The 22,228-nt window shown below is 43.6% G+C and overlaps 1 protein-coding gene across 1 annotated transcript; it reads right to left on the reverse strand.

Moving 5' to 3' along the window:
* Positions 1-833: 833 nt before the first annotated feature.
* On the reverse strand, positions 834-20,386 carry LOC119383568 (transmembrane protein 41B). The gene is made up of 7 exons (XM_037651799.2): positions 20,289-20,386; positions 14,950-15,082; positions 13,821-13,949; positions 12,174-12,267; positions 9,775-9,879; positions 9,265-9,403; positions 834-7,619 (listed from the first exon to the last, which is right to left on the reverse strand). The coding sequence occupies exons 1-7, from the start codon at positions 20,320-20,322 to the stop codon at positions 7,450-7,452; spliced, it is 804 nt and encodes a 267-aa protein (XP_037507727.1). The 5' UTR covers positions 20,323-20,386; the 3' UTR covers positions 834-7,449.
* Positions 20,387-22,228: the final 1,842 nt, after the last annotated feature.

Consider the following 22,228-nt stretch of genomic DNA (forward strand, 5'->3'; position numbering starts at 1 on the left):
ATCAGGAGTTTTCCTCCATAGAAATACATAGGGCTGTGCCGGGACCAGGGCGTCAGTTCAAATTAGCAGCAAGTTCGAATTAACGAGCTTTTACTGTAGTTTACACGAGTGACGCCAATGTTTAGAAACAGGTTATATGCTCGTAAATGCATACAGTTAAACTTTTTCATAAGAGACATGCACCCAGGGAGCAGTTCTTGTCTCTTATTATTAGAGGTGTCTCTTATAAGCAGGGTACCACATTCCCATTTTCTCGTCAAACCCTATTTTGAGGTTGGGCACAGTGGTGTCTCTTATAACCAGTTGCCTCTTACATCAGTGTCTAAGGTGTATCACATAATTACAAAGGTGACAAAATTGGCTAAAGGTGCCAGTTACACAAGCTTGAGAGGACTTTGCAAATGGAATTTAAACAAGCTACCGTTTTTGTAGTTCATTTCAGTGATGTCGCATGTTTGAAGAGCAAGCTGGTACAATCATTAGTGTTGTGTTGCGTGTTTAGATTGTTAAAACACACGAAGGTTTTGTGTATATAACAGTGCCTTCTTTTGACAACTATTCCATAATTCACACATTTCCAGCCAACAGAAAGCCAAAGAATTAATGCAAAGTCTAGCTGAGTTGCCGACATCCGTGTCACGTGTGCACAATTAGCTACATTGTACATTTTGAATGTTACACGCTAAGTAGCGTTTTATAAACCATGTTTACGATGCTAATTGTTTTTGGAGCTATTTAGGACTTTCATGTTAGCGTGTGCAGCTTCCAGCTTGTTTTTGTACCCCAAGCCAGCAGGCTGAATGGGCATTTACCGAAATGTTTTAGAAACTAGCTTTCTTTTTTTTTCACTGTGGTTATGGCAAACTGTGGTATTCTAGTCATCTTATAATCAAACTTTTGACATTTTATTTGAGTTTGGGTGCTAATAAACTTGTCATTACAAAATAAAAAGCTGCATCTTAGTCCCTTTTTCCTCTTATACCTAAACAAACACGCTCAGACGGCTCCTTCCGTCAAACACAACTGAGATTTCATCGTTTTATTTCGCACTTCGAATTACACCAATACGCAATTCCACAACAACACTTCGGTCGGTTTGTGTGCGCATACAACTTCCAATCTGCGGCCGGCACTTTGCCAAGCGGTGCAGGGAGCCGGCACACAGCAGAAAATGAGATGTATCGACGCAGGGACGTGTTAGTAATAAACAGGGCAATAAGAAAAAGAAACCAAGTACACACCATTGTTAGATGTAATTACAACATTCCAATTACAGTTTGTTGGTTAAAAAGTGGCAGCCGGCGACCGATTCCGACAGGTTCCAAAACACGACACCCTAACGGCTAATACTTAGGTGCACTTGTGAACACTAGCAGATGCACTTTAGTGGCACAGATGTTAGCTGCGATGAGCGCTTCCTTAACAGTACAAGTGAAGCTGACACCGCTTTCATACTAGGAGTGTATTACTAGTGGCAAAGCTCATAGTGCTTTGAGCATAGCAAGTTCTTATGCACGCGTCTTGCTTAAACTTTGTCATATATAAACAAGCTATAGTCGTGACTAGTTTTTCAGTATCCAGCTATGAGAATAAAGACTATCGAACAAAAAAAAAAAACGGCTGAAGAAATACTGTTCTTAACTTTCAACAGACAGCAAAAAGAAAAAAAAAAGAAGGGCTGAGAAAGAAAGCCAGAAGGGTAACAAAAGTGTCGACTTGAAGCTTTCCGCCCCTTAGAGGATGTCAAAGATTGAAGTTTGACAACAACGAGCACTTTTTAACTGTACACTACATACAACAAATTCACTTCACGAAACAGATCGGTGACATACCCCGAGGAATGTTTTTTTCTTCTTTTCATACAAAGATTTTCTATGATGGCGGTAAAGCAATCGTATCGTTACTGCACGGTGTGCAATGCACACTTTGAGAGTCCACTGTTTCAAAAAAAAAAAAAAAAGGAAAACACAGGCACAGTGCAGTAGTTGTATCAAGCCACCAGAGCTTCCAAAAACGGTGCCACCTGCGGCTAAAGAATTTAATGATGGCATGATGGCATTTAAAGTGAGCTTTCTTTTTTTTTTAGAACCTGACACATTATAATAGTGTCCGTCTACACAAAACTACTGCATGTTTAAGCCCAGCAAAATGTTGGAAGTACAAACATCCATATAAGGAAATGTGCTTGCCAAGTGCAGTACCTTCCATTTCGTCAAAATCTAACGTTGTGAGAGGAACAAAGAACAATAGGCCTGCAGAGAACAGGCGACTAGTCGCAAACAGCAGCAGTGTTGTGCGAGTCCATTCTTTCCTTTTTTTTTTTTTTTTGTCCTGTTCAGTTTAGTACAAGTTCTTGCCTGAGCATTTGCGCTGCCTACTAGGAGATCAGACTACTACACATACTTCACACATTTGTGCCTCCAGTGAGCAGTGCAAACGCGAGATGTAAACAGATATTAATTCGCATCATAAGGGAAGCACTGCGCTTTCAATTTCTACTGTCGGTATTTCTTTCGCACAGCTTGGTCTCACAAGCGCATAATCTGGTGTGTGGACGGTGGCACTTTTACCAATTAAAAGATAGAAACATTTTGCCTAAGAACTGTGCACTTTCAAGAACCTCAGCATCGGACACTGATTGCATTGTGTTCAAGATTGTAATTGCTCCTCTGCATATCTGTCTGCTTACCACTCGGCTCCACACAGCGTTGCACTGAGCCCATGAATATGGACGTGTAAAGTCTCAGAAAGTTGAAAAATAAAAAAAAGAAAAGTGCGGTAAAGAGAACCTGAGTCAGCAAAAAAGGTATGTTCACAAAAAATACCCATAAACAGAAATGGGCCCATGCGTTGTTGGTCCTAATTTTCACAGCGCACGCATGACGAAATGCTTGCAGGGATTCTAATTGTCACATTTATGGCATGTTACACTAATATAGAGGACACCAAGACCATAAGTATAATTCTTTTACAAACGCAGCATTGGCAAGGTGTGTTTGTTACTGCCATATGCAACACACACACATATACAACCTTTCATGAAACACTTCGGCAACTTTGCAAACGTCCAAAAAGCACTTCATAAGTAAAAAAAAAACTGAAACTTACAGGATGCTCTGACGCAGGATGCTTCCTTTTTTTTTTTGCTATTTCTTGTCAGTGTAGGCAAGGAAAGCATACAAACCAAAATGCAATGACTTCAGTGCACTGCAGTAATAATACAATGCAGCGCAAAATAAAGTGCCAGTGTTTTTTCAGAATGCTAACTAAAAAATGATTGCACTGTCTTTTATCCACCTTCTTTTTAGGCAACTACTTTCAGCACACAGCACATCACTCAAAGGCACAACAGACTCGCACCCACGCCCAGTGGACCAACACGAAATTGATTTCTACGAGCTTTGCAGCCCGAGATACGTAGACATCCCTGCACAGCCTCTCACGAGCACGCATGCAACCGTACAAACACAAAACAGCAGCCACAGATGCAGACGAAACACCACGTTCACGTACAACGAAGATTACACAACCTCCAAGTGTTTGGGCGTACAGGTGCCCGTCGCAGATGACTTGGCGCCAAGGCCGGGCACGTGCATCCCCCTTCAAAGCAGTGCAGGTTGAGGCAATGCTGAGTCCATGCTTTACCTCGGCAGTGGCTGCCATGTGCCTAACTGCATACCTAACGCTCATACTACTCTGATAACGTATGTACAAAAGATGCCTGGGTTTGTCATAACTGCGGCATCACCAAGCAGTACATCTTTCATCGTGGTTCCACAGTTTCGTATTAAATGGGTGTCAGGCAGGAAGTCACATGCAGCTTTTGGTTTACAGTAGAAGGTAAGCCGGGGGTACTGGTAATACTTGTGTCCACCGTGTAAGCCTATTCCACAGGCATTTGTCAACCTATGATGTCAAACTTAGTATTGGCCGCGAGATCGACCTATAGGTGGCAGCATTGTTGCCACATTAGTGTGGAGAGGCGGTCCGAGCGCGTATACAAATGCACACAGCGGTGCTTCGTTGTGAGCGGTTGGAGCCGATAGTCGGCGAATAAAATGCGTTGATTGCAGCCTACTGGTAATATATACGCTCTTCGTTGAATCAATGCACGAAGATCATCCAACGTTACTGAGAAGCGCAGTCTGCCGATGAAAGGGATGCTCGCCATGGATGACAGTCTGCGCTTACGCACTATATGACGTTTTTTTTGTTGTTTTCTCTGTACGTGTTTAGCTCGTGTTTTGTGTACTACGCACTGCAAAAGCACGACTGAACTACTTAAATGTTTACTTCTTGTTCATTTGTATACCAGCCCATATTCCTGTGCAATGAGTTCAATAGCACTGTTCACGCGAATACGCATGTATACACAAGTAAGAGTTTAGCACAGAGCTTTCATCGATTGATTACGTGCACGACAATGATGCAACAAAGATCCGTTTATTTTATGGAACAAGTGTCTTTTTCTTTCAAACTAATAAGGTTCGCTGCCTTCCATTAATTTATAACAACTCCACACAAACGCTCAAGATAATGTAAAAAGAAAAGATGAGGTTTTGCGTGAAATTATACGACAGAAATGTAAGGCACGCCGTCCGAATTAACTTTGAACATCTGGGTCCTTCAAAGCGTACCTAAATCTAAGCACACGGGTGGTTCTGCATAAATTTCGCCCCAAGTTAAAATTTCGCCCCAAGTTAAAATTGCGCGCAGCAACTCCGTTTTGTCACTGCCGTGTCATTCCATTGTCTGTTTTTTTCTTTTCTTTTTTTTTTTTAGGGACAGTTTGAGTTTCAGACTTCACTTGATAGAAATATTTCGCTGTAGCGGGACCCCGACCGTTTAATAAAAGGACATCTTAAGCACAACTACAGCTCATCATGAACTGGAGTGCCGCAGTCATACACCTAACAACGCGAAAGTGCATGAGCCTCGTTTTTGTTTACCACCGAGTCGCTGAAACGCTGCATTCACAAACTATTTAATGTTCCTCATGTTTGGGACTATGCCAAGCGCACTTCAGGGTGTGCTTGAACCAGAAAGCGGCACCAACATTGAAATGATTCTGGCGAACGAAGGGTACGACACCAATACACAGCCCTCTCGAAAGTCGGACTCACTGATCTTACTACAATGCACATGCAGCCGAGCAAGCTCATTTGCCTCTGTACACCATGTTCGGTATACGTACGAGCAGTTTAACTCGCGCTAAAATAACAGAACAAACCGCCCTTTGAGACCGTGCAGGACGTACGCGCACATGCAAACACGAAGTGGCTAGCAGACGACGCAGGGAGCAATCAACACTAGGCACGCTTCAGTCAGTAGCCGCCAGGCGGCGACTCCGCTCGATCTCGCGGCCAATACCATGATCAACATTGAGAACAGATGTATTTTTAAGAAAAGCTCTTTAAAATATGCCCCCGAATGTAACCAAGACTGCAGTACTGAAAAGTGTGCTCTCTTGTTACCATTTTTTGTGAAAGAATGCTACAATGCGCAAGGTCTGTGATCGTCAAACTCCTGTTATTACTCTGCCGTCTCTTGATGTGAATCCGTTCATTGAGTGTGTTTTCTTCGGCTTCCCCTTGTCGATTAATTTGGTGATGTGGTGAGAACTTTGGTGTGACGACCCTGAAATAGTACAGAGCAGTGCTTTCAGACATGCAAAACTGCAACTCAGAGGTTACGGTTACTCCTTAACCTTGTCTTCTGTGGGCTAATTTAGTTCACATGCACTCGATGCAACTCCATCCCTACGTCGAGATTATCAGCAGCTCCGAGATTTCGTATGCCGTCAGTCCTTCAACTAGCCACGGCTGTTACATTCGTGAGCCTGCACACAATGCATTTACAACATGCCTCGTTCTTCCCAATTCGGTATTAGCTGCTGCACCTGGTATACTAGTTAGCTTGAAAAAATACATGCTCTTTTCGTACATTACGTATTGCTAGCCTGATAAGCAACAGTGCTAGGTCTAGAAATGCCTTCCATGCAACAATTTTTTTTTCTTTTCGTTCTAGTGATCGCAACCTGGCAGGTAAAAAAAAAATAACTGCCTACACAATTCACAACACACGCCATACGGCGTTGAGCCAAGCATCGACCATTTCATTCACTGACGAAGCAGAACCACAAGAAAATGGGCAATCTTGTTCGCACAACTCTGCAGTTATCGGAGTGGCATGCACCCAGCGTGCTCCACGCTTATGTACAGATAGCATCATCACTACTCAAAGCTGCACCAACAACGTACGTGTGCACTTCCAAATAGTGCGCTTTACTTGTCTGCAACGTGCTACGAGTGCCGCATTGACTAAAACGAGCAAGCGTGTCCAGAAGCATGCTGTCTACACCAGGAGCTACAGACGTAATCCAGATAACTCAGTTGCCTTAAAGACCAAACGGTAGAGGCAAGCAGTTGAGGAAAGTCCCGCGGGAAAGTCCTAATCGCGAGGAAAGAAAGAAAGGCAAATGAAGAGCCCCGGTTATGAAGTGAATGAAAGAAAAGGTAATGAGACATGGAAGAAAACAATAAAGGAATACTGTCAACTTAACTGCTAAATGTGAAAGCTTTATGCCAAACACACAGACACACACAAAAGAAAGAGAAAATGCTACTGTCCCTCTGAAGGGGAGAGACATTTGAGGACGTCAACCTATCACACACTAACCGCTGCGTATGCAGCTCTCGTCAGACTGGGAACTTTCACTTACAGAGTAGTAAGTGAGTAATAGCAAACGAATGTGCAATTGATTCCCCAGACTCATATTGGGCTCTTGGAAACGCAAAAAATACCTCAAAAACTACTCAAGACAACAAACACTTGAATAACATGGTGCTCCTATTACGAAACAACAGCATAACCTGTCAATTGTGCATTAAAAGCCAAAACGCAAAAATACACAGTGGCTCGCATCGGCCTCGAGTACGCTTGCATTTTCACAGACGCTAAAGGTGTTTTGTGCTAGTAGTACAGTTTTGAGCAGTGAGAAGAAAAAAGAAAGAAACTGACAATAGTACAAGGGTGCACAAACAAAGGTGATGTCAAAATAAAAAGACCTCCAATCATGTTTAAATCGATTTTCTCCATGACATTATACAATTTTTTTGAACAAATGGCGGTGAGGAGCCAAGTGTGATGAAAGTACCTCGCAAGAGAGGAAACGGCAGGGAATGAAACCGACAAGTGAGGGACACACTGTTACCTCTCCCGACAAGTCTTCGGACAAGAGATGGGAGTGAAGTTGGATTTCTTTCGCAGAAAAAAAAAATTATTTTCGAGCTTTTTACAGTAGGAAAACAAGTGTAGATGGCACGGTTGGAGGAAAGGGGGGAAGCACGGAAATGGGGGAAAAAACGAGACAAAAAATTGGGCGGGCGTCAGCAAGTCAACAGCGGAGACGCGCGAAGAACGTGCACCCCGGCCAGGAGAGGAGGAGCACTAGAGCACTTTCTGCTTGAGCTTGCCCTTGAAGATCACCGGTAGCAGAGACAGCACGGCGAAGATGGCCAGCACGGACACGGACCACCAGGAGATTGCGTCTCGGGACGAGCTCAGCTTATGCAGCGTGGTGCCGGCCTGGATGGCTACGAATGATGGCGGCGCTACACCTGCGAGCGCACCGCGTTGGCAAAATGTCAGATTGACACCAACTATGGCAAAAGCGCAAGCTTGGGGTTAAGTTTCGTTTTCGTTCATGGGAAAGAAACATACTGCTCGGGAGTTGTGGTTTTCCCATCTTCCCCATCACGTTATGCCTCCATTGTCACAATTTTAACAGAAATCTTTAGAATGACCAGTATATGCGATGGCTTTTACATACACACCAAGTTACTGGATGATGGTAACAATATCTTGAGGTGCTTCATCTAACTGCAATGCCTTTAGAAATGTTTTCATGTTTTACAAGTGTTCTAGTCAAAAAAAAAAAAAGCAATTGAAAAAAATCAATGCATTCAAAGCAAATGCACCAGCGGTTCTTGCAGTCAACCAGACAATGTGACTTGTCTTTGATGGAATGATCAACATTCTAGTTAACGCCTAATTTCCACATGCATATTTCTAGAGGCAGCAGCACACTGTGACTTATCATGCTAATAGCTCACTGAAAAAAATGAATGAACAAGATGTCTGCATCTGTCACTGAATATGTGATTTCGTGAGGTCATAACGTTCACTCAAAAGGGCCCTTAAACACCTTTATAGGTAATCACAGGGTGACATCATTACTGGACTAAACTGCTTCATAGACCCCTGCTGGAAAAATGTTTTTCAATTGTTCAACTACGAGCGAGCTACAGGTACAGTAGAATCACGATAAATCCAAATCTCTGAATTGAAATTGCTGAATAATTCGAACTGCACAGGTGCCCCAGGCAAAGTTGCACGTTATTTTAAAAAAATGCCAGTGAATTCCAACTCTAAGAGGAACACACAAGTGCACAGCCCACAATCTTGTTTCCATCAGTAAACGTACAATCGCTCCTCTTTGAAGGACATCAACCGGGTGTGCTGGCACCTTTCCGCACCCCCAACAAGTGCATCGATGTAGATATTGCTGGCACTTGAAGCTTGAGCACTCAAAAAGCGAGAGCTGCAGAGTAAAACATTCCCTTTAAAGGTGAACAGCACTGCACACTTGTACAGTCCCAAACCTTGCTTCTCAACCCTTTCAGGTCGAAATTAATTATTTTCAATGTAAGCAACTGGTTTTTACATTCTTGAGATGCACATGATCATGGTAGTCCAAAAAAATGAAAAGATCTTTGCTCACACTTTTCAATAAGGAGTAATTAATGTCCAAATTAATTTAATAAATAATTATTGCTTAATAATATTTCCATTATTTTTACTTAATTTATTACTTAAAAAGTTGTTTAGATGGGATAGCATAATGCCCAATAGCCAAAATTCAAATTTTTGACCCAGAACTAAAATAAATGCCTTATCTCTGCATGTTGAAGGAAGAGGCTGCCTCAGCGAAATGCGCGAACAGCGTGACCGCTTCTGCAATTTCTTCGTTCACACGTGACCTTGCTTCCTTGTGTGTACCAGGTTGGCATCGTATGTAGAGCTGGTGCTAAATATGAGATCTTGGGGAAGTATAATGCTTCATCTTTACCAGATGCTTGCCGATTGACCTACAAAATTGATGATTCCAATTGGAATCGCTGGGCCTGAAAGGGAACTGATTTTTCTTGATCTGTGCTGATGGGACACGAACAACGAGTGGCAAAGCCATTCGGCAAACCTCACCTACAAATGTGCCTAAAAAGAAGGGGGCTATGGGCACATCTATGACGGGTGCCGTGACGTTGATGAACCAGTTGGGCAGGAACGGCGTGATGCGCAGGAAGATCATGTAGTTGAGCAAGTTGTCCTTATGCCGCCCCACCTGCATCCAAGGCAGAGCAAGGAACAGGCCCAGACAGCCCGGTGAATGGCAAGTCATACAGATGCCAAGAAATGCAACGCTGAAAAACATCTCAATGCAATGCAAAACATGCAATTCAACAGATTTTGCCTCTTTGGTTAACGCAAACCAAAGACCTTTGCATAGCTAAACCACTGCTTAAAGCTATGCAAAGCACTGGTCCTGTCGTACATGTGTCTTTCGTCTCGTCTTTCGCGCTCGTTAACTTTGCAAGTGTCGCACCGACTTGCCCAGACCAAAGCACTCATTGTGAGTAGACAGCCGGGGTTACAGATTTATAAGCAATACCTTCGAAACTGGTATTTAAATCGTGATTTGGATGATATTCCTACCTGCTCGGACCACTTCATGGCCTTGGCGGGAAAGTACTTGAACACCAGGCGCCTCCCGACCAGGTACGAGAAGAAGTAGCAGAATGATGCTCCCATTGCCGAACACTGCAGGAGCACCAGCAGATATCACTCGCAGCTCTCACAGCTCTGAATAATTTCAGTGAGCAACTGATAAATGCCTTTAAAGGGCCCCTCACCAGGCCACATAGCAAATTTTAGTTAGACGCTGGAAGTTGTTGTGTGCCGAATGAAGAGCTGTATGCCGCAAGATTTTTTCAAATCGGTCCATTACGAGCTGAGAAAAACAATAATTTCTAGCGGCATGAAACCATGATGTGAGGAGCTGAGTTTAAAACCCTTGCCACTCGCCCCATGTAGCCTTCGCAAGCCAAATTCCTTCCCTGCCCTCTTCGTTTGACACGTACGCATGAACACGTCATGCGCATGCATGGTCACGTGCGGATGACGTGCCCGAGCTAGCCCGAGCACGCGAGCGGCGTTGCACAGCCGTCACCTTTTTTTTTTATGTAGCGGCCGCGGAAGTTGTGTCGGCGTTCTCTGTGGTGTACTACCTGTTTCTGCAGGATGGGCATGAAAGTTGCGACATTTGTACGGGCACGAGTGGCGGTATCACGAGTCAGTGCCGCATTAACATATAATTGGATGCGGTAGAATAAATGAGCATAATGAGTGCTCGAACGCGCCAGAACATTACATTCGTTTCCAGGGCTGGCGTCTGCTCGATGCGCTAACGGCGGGGGCACGAACACATGTGAAACGGAGGCACATTAGCCCCGCATCTCGCTCGCTGCAATTCATGGGAAAAAACTGAAAAAGACACGCGCATTCCCTTTGTGTGTCTCATTATTTCCCTCAAGTTTTATTCATCTATTCAAGCAACAAACCACACAAACTACACATGTCGTGTCAAATAATTATCGCAGTGTCACGTGCTACTGTTGGCGACGTCAGAGTACAGTCGTCTACGTAGAGGACCGACGTCACAGCACTACCATCTACGTAGGGCGATTCCCTCATGTACATCATCCCCTCATTTTCTGGGCGTGCGCCCGCGAGAAGAAGGGCAAGCAACGTTCAGCTTGAAATTTGACCCATTTCCGCGGCGCGTAGCGTTGCAAAGTTTGGCGGATGTGATCGTGAATGACCAGAGTATGCACTGCGCTCGTCAGCTCAAAATTGTCAAACCTGGTGAGGGGCCCTTTAAGGGAGACAGTTTAGACTGATAAATTATTGTTTGAGAATTCCAAGTGCACTTTCGCCACCATAGCTTCATTTCATTACTGGAAAAGATCAGCATCTGGATGTTGAAGTCAGAGATCTCAAGGACTTCTTTTTGTATCCTGGCCACCTTGGCTCAATAAAACTTCTTGAAACTTGATATGTTAAGGATCTGGTCCTCTTAGAAGAACGCAGTGCAATTCATTTTTACCAATAAAAAGTTATTTAGGTGCTAGCAGAAACCTGAAATCTGACGCTTCAGCGAGCTGATGCAGGAACTTCAGGGCAACGTCCCCATTTATTTGCTTCTGTGCATTTTCTGGCATATCAAGTGTCTTCTTGTGACACGAGTGGTTTCTTTTTGGTATCACTGAAGAGTGACTTACTAATAGTAGTCAAATCGGTCTTCTCTTCTGTGCTCTTTTGGTTCATGATTCTTATCTAGGTCATGGCCGTCCAGAATTGGCAACCCGGCAATTACAATTGCGTATGGCGCTTGACAGTTAACAGACTACCCACTGACACATGAACCGACTGGAGCGGATGGGGCTGCTACATCATCGTGTCACCAAACAATAACTACGATATGAAAACTGCGCGAGCCAAAGGGCACCTTTTGCAAATTCATCGTTGGCAGTGTGCAAGCTTATGGATCTCTTCCTTGCTGGTACAGAGCGACATTCTTACTGATTAAAGAGGAAAGCCTCTAAACTTGACAGAGATATGCCACTGTTGTGTTGCCTAGAATGTCTCCCGAAATCAAACATATGGGTGGGTTTCTATTATTAAACAGCTGACTGTAGAGCAGTTTGTATTTTTTGTTTCCATGTCTTTTTTTTTAGTGCGGTGCAACTAGCACAAGGAAGCAGAAAGTTACAAAATACACACACAAAATTAAAAACAAAACTTGTTCTCTCCTTCGATAACGAGTCTGTGATCGCAATATTAAAAATAGTAAAGTTCTCAAGGAATTATGTATTAGTCTAAACTGATTTAGCATTTCACTTTGGAGTCCGTTTAGTATTCTCATAGTATACAGAAATCTAAGGCATCCAAAAATATATATATATTTTTTTTTATTTCCATACATAATCTAAAGAAACCACCAACGTAAAAAACATAAAAAAGCACACAGACAGCAAGATAAGTATACGACTTACGAGGCAAACAAGAAACAGTGCCAGCGGGAATGGGAACAGGAAGCCAGACAGGATGCTGAGAAAGATGGAGCCTGGGATCGCAAAGGACTGCAAGCTGCACACACACTTGCGTCAAGGAAAAACACTCGTGCCCTTTCACAGTTTTTCAAACTCTACGCTTCCCTGGGCATGCCGAGGGGAAATGGTCATTCATAAAACAAACTCAACTCAGAAACGACTTCTTCAGTTGTACATTGCCCTTTCCAGAACTCCCTGCTCAATTGCATCTCTACAAGCAAGCCGAGGCTTGCAATTCAAACACATGGTACTGCAATGTTTGGCGATAAAGTTCCGAAACCGACATTGGTACTGCGATACTGCTAGTGACTAAAAGATGTCTTTCCAGGAAATCGTAAAACGGCCACAATGGTGGATTTCATTGCCTCGCGAATGTCCTGCTGCACGAATTTTTCGATTCCGTCAAGCACAAGCAGCGTTATGAGGTATAGCTATCGCAGGCTCAGGGCACTTTCTCTCTTCGTGTGGGACCTCTTTCTGCATGATTTCTCCTGTATATACAAGTGCTATTTGGAAATAATAAAACTGAACTTAACTTTGCATCCCGACCAATGCGACAGAAGCTACGCAAGCGAGGGTTGACAAGGAAACACGAAGTAAAGTCTGCAAACGTCATGGTTTCTTTCCATCTTCTCTTTGAACGTGTTGGCCACCACTTCCAGTTCAGACAAGCACGGCGCCAAAACGGGGTGACACCTAGTGGCAGCCACAGCACTTAAGCGACTACAGCGTGCTACTGTGACACTACACACACGACACTGTAGAAAAAGCAAGGCGTAATTGACCTGCCGAAGCAGTGCCAAGCTACACAAGTGGCTGGTGTGCACCAGCTTCGTCTTGTGTCAGCTTGACCAATGAATACTATTAGCCAACTATCAGACTGGGCCGTAATTTATACAGTTCTCCTTCCGATGTACGGAAACTCGCGTATCTTGCTTTAATCCGTCCGCAGCTAGAGTACGCCTCCTCCATTTGGTCACCGCATCAACAATACCTAATTAATATGTTAGAATCTATCCAGAACCGAGCCAGTCGATTCATTACGCGTAATTACAGCTACCCATCTAGCATAACACAGATTAAACAAGGCCTTGCACTCGAGCCACTAAAAATCCGCCGTGACATTTCCCTTTTATCACTATTCCACAAACTCATCCACACTAGCATGATGCCATCTGTTCACCTTAATCTAGCTCATCGAACTTCACGCCGATTACATAACAACCATAGCTTATCACGCATGTACGGTGAAACTGACGCGTTCAACCTTTCGGCTCTTCCACGAGCGATTCGATTGTGGAATGACCTACCAGATGATCTCGCATCACAGCGAGATCACGCAAAGTTTTTAAACAACCTTAAAAAATATTTATGCATCGAAATTTGATGTATGGCGTTGCAATGCTGTAACCGGTACGTTTTCTTTTTCTTTTTTTCCCCTGTTTTTATTTTATCCTCTGTATCAGTTATTTGCGAAAACTCTTTCGGCAGTTATCATATCTTGTTAGAGATTGCACATTTTTCAAGTTGCTTCCACTGGCTAAGCACCAAGCTATGGCAGTAAGTGATGCACAACGGTGAAAAGGATACAAGATGTAGGTGACAAAGAAGCCAGACGTGACGGTGAAGAAATAACGATCTGTGTATCTGTTGAGCACCCGTCCCAAGCCCTTGGCGTCCTCTATGTCTCGTGGCAGCTTGATGTGCTGCTTTTCAGACCTGCAATGTGATTAATTATTTTTGCTGAATAATTTATCGATTGAAAGGGCTTAACATCCACAACAAGCACTGGAACTCATCTGGGGCTCATTAAAGTGCACCCAATACTTCGAAAGTAAGCCTTATATTTCGATTCCACCCTTACCAGTAAAATCGTCCATTGGCCACATCAATATTACTGCAAACTTGCGACAAAACAAATGAAAAGATTTTTCGCTGTCTCTATAACTGCAACTCTGTACTAGTAATGGAAAAGCACAATCAAGCAAAAGGCAGCATGGTTTCTGGTGCTTTTCATAACATCTAAACAGTGCTACTTAACATACTGTCTGATCCATTACAGCTGGTAATACTAGTAGTACTAACATGCAGGGATCAAACTGCTCACTCCTGTAACACAATCACAGCAACCAGTACACTGTTGCTACTTAGGCATACCGCTGTGCAGCTAAATCTTGCCACTAATGAGTTGGTACAACTACCTATCAGAACGCGGCAAGAATCATTCATTGAGTTGCTGGATCCCTACCACAAACGGGCACTAAGTTATCGCAAGCACAGCAATGACACATGAATTCTCCAACAGTCTTACTAGGACTCCACGCACTGGCTCGGTAATGTTTGCGGCGTACGGTACTCGCCTGTTCGCATTCTTCACTCAATGACCAGCATATGCCCAACACAAATAAAATCAAACACTGGTCAAGTTACATATTTTTTTTAGCCCAAAATTGCGCTTTGCAGTCTAGGTGTAAGAATGAGCTCCCTGCAAAATTCCGAAAGTCAGCTTCCGTGCAATCCGCAACACTTGCCAAACTATTTTCATCTCCAGACTGGGGATGAGGACAGGTGCCATTTCTCCTCTACTGCTTTTCAATTCCTCAATTTCAATTTCGTAGAAGCGGATGCGTTGCACGATAATTTACAGTTAGGGCAAGGCTTTGCAGAACAGGCAACTCGCAAATTACTGCAAATCATTTTGTTTCTGCTCAGTACTCACGGTTCCAGCATTGGGAAATTCCAGTAGACTAGAAGAAGGCACATCAGTGAAGACAGGAATGTGATCCCTAGAATCAGCAATGATCGTCTTGTGCTCCCTTTTGCATGTTTCGAAGGCACTGACACAGTCTCTGCTGAAGGGAGAAACAGAATACAAAAACAAAACAGTCAGATTTCACCGCAGTGTTTGGCTGCAATTGAAACACTTTGGGGGGTGTCAATGGGCTAATAAAAACTGCTGTTGTTTGGGGCTTGTTGCTTTGACATTCTGACAAAACATAAGTGCAGAAACACACAGGCAGACAGAAAAGGAGACAAACTACCAACTATTAGTGCTCTACATGGAGGTACTAGTTACAGATGTTCTGTTCTTGCTTTTTCTGGGTGCCTGTGTGGTCGCTTCTGCATTATGTCAGGATTAATAACATTAGGCAGGAATGTTCAATACTTCTTTGTTGCAGTTCACATAGTTTACTTCATGATGATGATGATGATGATGATGATGATAACAACAACAACAACAACAACAACAACAACAATAATAATAATAATAATAATAATAATAATAATAATAATAATATCTGGGGTTTAACGTCCCAACACCACAATATGATTATGCGAGACGCCGTAGTGGACGGCTCCGGAAATTTCGACCACCTGGGGTTCTCTAACATGCACCTAAAGTGAAGGACACGGGCCTCAGACATTTTTGCCTCTATTGAAAATGCAGCCGCCACGGCCGGGATTCAATCCCACAACCTTCGGGTCAGCAGTCGAGCGCCATAACCACTAGACCACCGTGGCCGGGCTACTTCATGATAAAAAGCAGTGATGTGAACAGGGACAAAGATGCCAGCGACATGGTCAGCAAAGAGGCACACAGTTACTGTCATGCATGTTTAATTTGTTTGTCCGCTTTGCACAGTTCCACTTTCATTTATGTGACAAAGCAAATCAGTGCTAAGAGGGTGAACAATAGTTACAGTTACAGTGTGACAACACAGAGTGCTACGTATTGTTGCACCATGACTGTCTTTTTCTCTTCAGTGTGACTCAGTGTTACCACAAAGACAGACAAACTAGCCTGGACTACTGCCATCAACAATTCATCATGTTTAGGCACAACAGTTTAAACACCCAAAGTGAGCTCATCTTCAACGGCATACAAGCTAAATTCCTTTCCATACTATGGGTAATTCTCTTTGATCCAACCAAGTGCCCGTAATTTTGTCAATTCAGTATGAATGCTGTGTTACATGATGGCACAAGCATCCAAGAAAACAAATTTTTTGTGGCAGCAGCGGTAACGTCAGATCCTTTCAGCATCATGAAACATGGTGTTCTCGGTGACTCCTCTGTTTAAAATAAAGATGTGGACCTATAAAACTCTAAAGAGTTTTGCTCTGAGGTCCAACTAAGCTGCGACAATAGCAAGAACAAAGTTTGGGTCTCTGGTGGCCCATCATCTGGGTACAGCTCAATGGAAACAGTTGGCTGCCTGTGCTTCCAAGACTTCCTTTCCTCGTAATGCCAGAAACGACGCATAGCATGGAGAAGAAGAAGACGTTTAATAATGAGAAGGAGCAGAGGTTTGCCTGGAAAGCGGGTTTCTAGCCTCATGAGGGTGAGGGGAAGAGAAGGAGGGAGGTATAATGACAGGCGACTATGGTGTGGCGCATTGAGTCACTGTACACACTTTCCTGCACTGGGACAGGACACGTGCGAAAGTTTTTATACCGTAGCACATGCTCTAAAGACAAGCATCTAAACCTGTCTCGCTTAGAAACCTTAATCCTTTCAGGGTCAATGGCGTATAAGTACGTCCTCCGCAAACACCTTCAAAATGGTCAATGACGTACATGTACGTCATGCTTGTATGGTTAAAAAGTGAGTCTTTTTCAGTCAATTCTCTTACTAGGCATGTGCTGCCACATTGAGGGAATACATGGATTTTCTTTTTTTTTTTTTTTTGCACTGATGTCTCTCTGGTTTTTTTTTTTTTTTAATGCTTTGCTGCAGCGGTGCGCCAGCTAATTTCGGTGTCGTCCTTCGGGTCGTTCCCACTTTTTGTGCCTGCAAAATTGATGGCTGTCTGGTTTAGAGTGTTTCAAAGGGTGACCATATCGTTAGTCTCCCGTTTATTGCTCTCTGGGGCACAATTACACCTCTTCCCGTGCAGGCACTGAGTGACACAAATGATGCCGCCGTGGTTACGTTTCCTGTTTTAGGGACTCACAAAAACCACTTCCGTCTCGTTGGTGATAATACGAAGGATTCTTATTGGTTTCTGACTTGTTTTTGTTTTCCGGACCAGGCACAACCATACAGTTTTCTTCAGTACGCTCACCCATGCACTTCGCTTGCGCTCTGGAAGTGCGTGCTGGTTTTTCTGCTGCAAGTGAGGCTAGCAGCGATTCCTCCGAATAGCCACTCGACTGCCGAATCAGAATCTGATTCATTGGATGTCAGCCCGTCATACGAGGAGTTACTTACGAGTTCAGACTCAAATGTTGATGAGCGAGCGACATCTCAAAAGTGTGCATGGCGAGACGATGCTGACTTGATCGTAGGTGACTCTCCTTCATCCGTGTTTCCACTTCACGCCACTTTGTGCACTTATTTTTGTACGTCTGTGAATTACACAGACGTTTACCGCGACGGATAATTTTTTAACAGTCATATAAGCTTTTTTTTTATAATTTACAAACAATTTTTTTTGTCACTTTTTGGTCCCCCTCAAAAAGTTACAATTCTTTTCTTAAATAGATTCACCTGAAGGATCTAAATCAGCAATAAAAAAATAAATCGGCCCTGGCTGGTCACACTTGGTGAAAAAATTCAACCCTCAAAGGGTTAATAGGCACTTCAAGCCCTGTTGGCTGTGGTCTACATGTTCCCAAGCACCCAAAAGCTAACAACAAAAGGCCACTTAGGCTTTGTACCAAGAAAGGTACCACCACAACCTTCTTCTTTGATATGCCTATCTACATCTCTGAAACACGAAAGGAATGAAAGCAAAAGATAAGAGAAAATAACAAATGAATCAACTATAATTTAGAAAATTTTTTGTGGTTTACTGGAAAAAGGGAAAGAAGGAAAGAAAAAAAAAAGCTTTGGTACGGAAAGGGCTTAAATAGCCCACGTATTCGAAGATGGCATACCATATTTCATTAATAAAACATATCTTTGAGATTCTAGGCCTCACAATAGGGTGTTTTTGCATCGACTCTACACCAACATTTTACAACTCTTCTTCTCAGAATATAAAATGACTGCTTATGAAGAGCATACAACATCATTGAAGGGGGCCATCTGTATGCATCACCGAAATTCAGCTGCCGCCACATGTTTGTGTTGTGGCTATAAATTATCAAATTTTACCGGTTCCCTCTCACGATGATTGTATCATAACTTCTTGCATTTTATCAAGCAGCAAAATTATAGGTTGCATTTCTTTGTTCACAGTATTTTTTTCATGCATAATTTCACAACATAGTTAACTCATTCATTTACAAGGCTTTAGGTTTCAAAGCAACAAAGAAATGAAGTGCAGTGTTGTAAATTAATTTTCATCACCATGTTTTTATTATCATCGGTTCATTTTAGCATGAGAGTGTTATCACGCTTCGTTGTGAGATAGACGTGACTAGAAATTGAGCCCTGTGACATTGTCCTCTCGGGGCAGATACAGCATACAGGTGATTCCATATCTGTACGACAGCTAAACAGACCAGCTAAGCTCAACAATCTTAAGTGGCAAATCAATGCACTAAAATTCGACAGTCACACGCTACACTACATGACTCGATTCATTCAAAAGACTATCTCTTAAAAATGTAGGTCGCAGACAAAAATGAATCACCATGTACTTTCCCAGCAATCCCCAGAATTGAAACCAGTACGATACAATTCTTCATTGAAGCCTCCCAAAGCTTAAAACTGTTTCACAGAAAGTGACAGCCTAGATATATTTGCCACCCAGCTGCCTGACACTTCTCAAATAGAGGAGAAAAGAAATACTTCGTTTTACTTAACTTCTAATTGATGTGGAAATTGAGCTGAAATCTCAATTCTAATACGCAACATTGGTGTTCATGTAGGAAACACTTTTAAGGCTAAAGAAAAAGAAGTTCTTCTGTTTCTTTGGTAGGTATTCTTTAGTATAAGTATGTTGTAAGATCTTTCAAAGAAACAAGAAAAGAAACATTTTACGAAACACTGGACAGGTTCCAGTGAGTGTCACACTCACAGAACATATTTCACATGCTCCTTTCCGATACAACTGGATAACGTTACTTTAATAATGGCTTAAATGATACCGGATGCCTTTTAAGGACAAAAAGCCAGTGAAATGTTCAAATGTAACAGAGGCTTTTGCTGCTAAAAAAACTTTAATCGGAGAGGTACAGTTAATGGGGTCATCCGAAGACTGGAAACGCCGTGTGCTCAAATATGTGTGCCAATGAAAGCGACAAGGACACGACCAGAAAGCGATGACGCAGGAGGAAGGCAGTACCCCAACGAACGACGCAGCGCAAATCGTTTACTCCACGTACTGCACCAACAACAAGTACCGGCCTTACAAGTTTTTTGTTCCGCGTAGTTCTAAAACAGCGTCGGTGAGGCTGCGTAGAAAGATTCGGAACACCTGACCTTTCGACACATCACGCGATCTCACGAGCCCTTTGTTCATCAACCTCGCGATTAAACTGCGCAAAAAAAGGGGGGGGGGGTCAAAGTACCAGCGTCTATAACTGCAGCTGACAGACATCCTGTGCGCGCGACGCCAACGCACGACAACCAAAACCCACATTTGGATGTATGGCGAAACTATTTATGGTACGAACACGAATATTCTTATTAGATGGCCAATGGAGGCAACGCAAATGCAGGTCTCAGTTCGCAAATGTCAGCGACCCATCTGCGACAGGCTGGGTGATTTCATTCAAAGGAAAAAAGTCGCGATCAGTGACGCAAATCATTACGTTAATCGATTGGCGAAGTTTTAGTGTGCTAGTTCGGAAAATATAATTTGTGACATTCTGGTAAATTGGCTAGGACCGACACGTGTACTACGACACGTTTTTCCTATCGAGCTAGGTAGAACAATAAACCCATTTAACCTTGAAACAGCGTCGCAATGGGCTTATTACTACAACAAAAGCTGGCTCCGGAAGCACGGACAAGATTCGAGGGACGACGCACGATTTAGGGCGACCCAATTACAAAGGGCGCAAATGCGGATGGAAGGTCGATAGGTGAGATCGACGCCTACGCTTAAGTGCGACAATCTACGCAATGGGAGACGGAAAGTACACCGAAATAAATTCTGAAACATACCTTGCTTCGCACTCGCATCACACTCGGCTGCCATTTTTAACCAACAAATTTTCCGTGATCCACCTGGTGGGGAATGAACGCGGCCGTGAGTGTGAAAAAACCCAGAAAAACCAAGAAAAACCACTGAGAATCATTTAAACAATAAAAAAAGCAAGCTGAAAGAAATCAAATAAATAGTAAAACGTAAATCAAGTTTCATTGCTAAAATAAAACGCGCAAAAATGCATCAGTTTCAGTTTCTTTTCAGCGCTTTCTCTGAAGCATTTTACGCGCGTAAAAGCGATGCATTTCGAATCGATACACAAAATAATTTGCCAACCTTTCGTTTCTTTCTAAGAGCATTCACCTTAATCGAATTCGTCATGATCCGTGCTTCCGATTTATGAGCAAAAAAAGATAGATTAGAGGGGCAACTTGTCAATGAATGACACTTAACGCCAACGCCGTGGCAAAAATGCACCACAAATGGGGCAAGTGTACACTCTAAGAAAAATTGAACATTAATTTCTGCCACACAACTGCAATCGTCATCTACCTTGCGTATTTTCCTTGCGTTATCACCGCAGTCCTGGCACTCCCCGGTCACGAACAGCATGCGCGCTTTCCATAGGCGTGCGCAGGGGGGGGCAAGGGGGGCGAGAAGGGGGGGCGCAAAGTCAGCCCTATACATTGTAGGGGGGGCGAGAAGAGGGACGCAAAGGCAGCCGCATACATTGACATAATAGGGAGGGGGGGGGGCGCTGCGACGAACCTTCGCCCCCCCCTGAAGGGGAACCCTGCGCACGCTTATGGCGCTTTCAGCGTGACGTACATATGCCATTCTTGATAGGAAAGCGGCGAGAGCCGAGTTTTCAGGAAAGGAAACGCGAGCAAGCCGGATGACGATTATAGTTGCGTGGCAGAAATACTCGCCGGATACTCGATCTTTGCTTACAGTGTACACTCTAAGCCAGACGGGAGTATTCGTGGCATCGTTCTGATCATCGTAATTGCTTGCTTGCGTTTCACTTCTCAAAAAACTGTGTGCTCGCTACTTTTCTATCAAGAGTGCCATGTGACATGTCACACTGACAGCCGCACGCCGATTGTGACCGGGAAGTATCGGGCGCGCGGCGATAACTCAAAGAAATCACTCGAGCTAGATGACGATTATCGTTTTGTGTCGGAAAGACGCCCAAAATATGGAGACAGAGCGGAGAGAGAAATTGAATTGAATTGAATTGTGTTTATTCACAACAAGGTTGCGAGGATGACCAGGCAAAAAAAGCTGCAAGCTGCATTGAGCAGCTTGAGGGGATCCTGGCCACCTCATACACTGGGCGGCTTCACAGCGGTCGAACACACGATATACAGTAAAACCTCGGTGATACGAATGTCGCTGGGTTACCAAAAATATTCGTATCATCCGAAATTCGTATCACCAGAAAACATGAAAAATTAGTATGCGACAAAAGAAAGATGGCATACGTTTTGATTCAGTGTTTCTCAGGGCCGCAGAGACGTCAACGATCATACTTGTACTCGTAAACATACGGTGCATGCGCGCGTGTGTATTTAATGAACCAGATGCGCTGTGCACCGTGACCGCTAGTAAACCCTTCCTAATCTTACTACGCTTTTCTGCATGACACCAGAGTACTGCAGCGAAAGTGACTTAAGAAGCGCTTTGCACACGATCGAAAGAGGCCAAGCTCCTTCGCCCAGACCGTCCGCTTCGTCTCTTGGGGTCTTCGTCCACCTTTATTGGGACTTCATGACGGACCCGCAGCCTAAGTTCCAATCTTGTTTCATAGAATGTCTGATTGCGGGGACATGGCCTGCATCGACGCGGCTGGCACGTGTTAACACAGTACAAAGATGTTGCTGCCTCGAGCACAGGAGCACGCGTCAACGCGTCGGAAAAAAAAAAAAAAGAAACGCGATGTCAACGTCATCTGTAA

This window comes from Rhipicephalus sanguineus, chromosome 2 (assembly GCF_013339695.2).
Source record: "Rhipicephalus sanguineus isolate Rsan-2018 chromosome 2, BIME_Rsan_1.4, whole genome shotgun sequence".
NCBI classification, from domain to species: Eukaryota; Metazoa; Arthropoda; class Arachnida; order Ixodida; family Ixodidae; genus Rhipicephalus; species Rhipicephalus sanguineus.

What these genes read in the sequence shown, in the direction of transcription:
- LOC119383568 (XM_037651799.2), bottom strand. Translation starts at nt 20,322, where the DNA reads ATGGCAGCCGAGTGTGATGCGAGTGCGAAGCAAG. An exon ending in TGATGCGAGTGCGAAGCAAG is followed by an intron (nt 15,083 to 20,288) that starts GTATGTTTCAGA and finishes TTCTCCCTTCAG; the next exon opens with CAGAGACTGTGTCAGTGCCT. An exon ending in CCATGAAGTGGTCCGAGCAG is followed by an intron (nt 9,404 to 9,774) that starts GTAGGAATATCA and finishes CCTTGGATGCAG; the next exon opens with GTGGGGCGGCATAAGGACAA.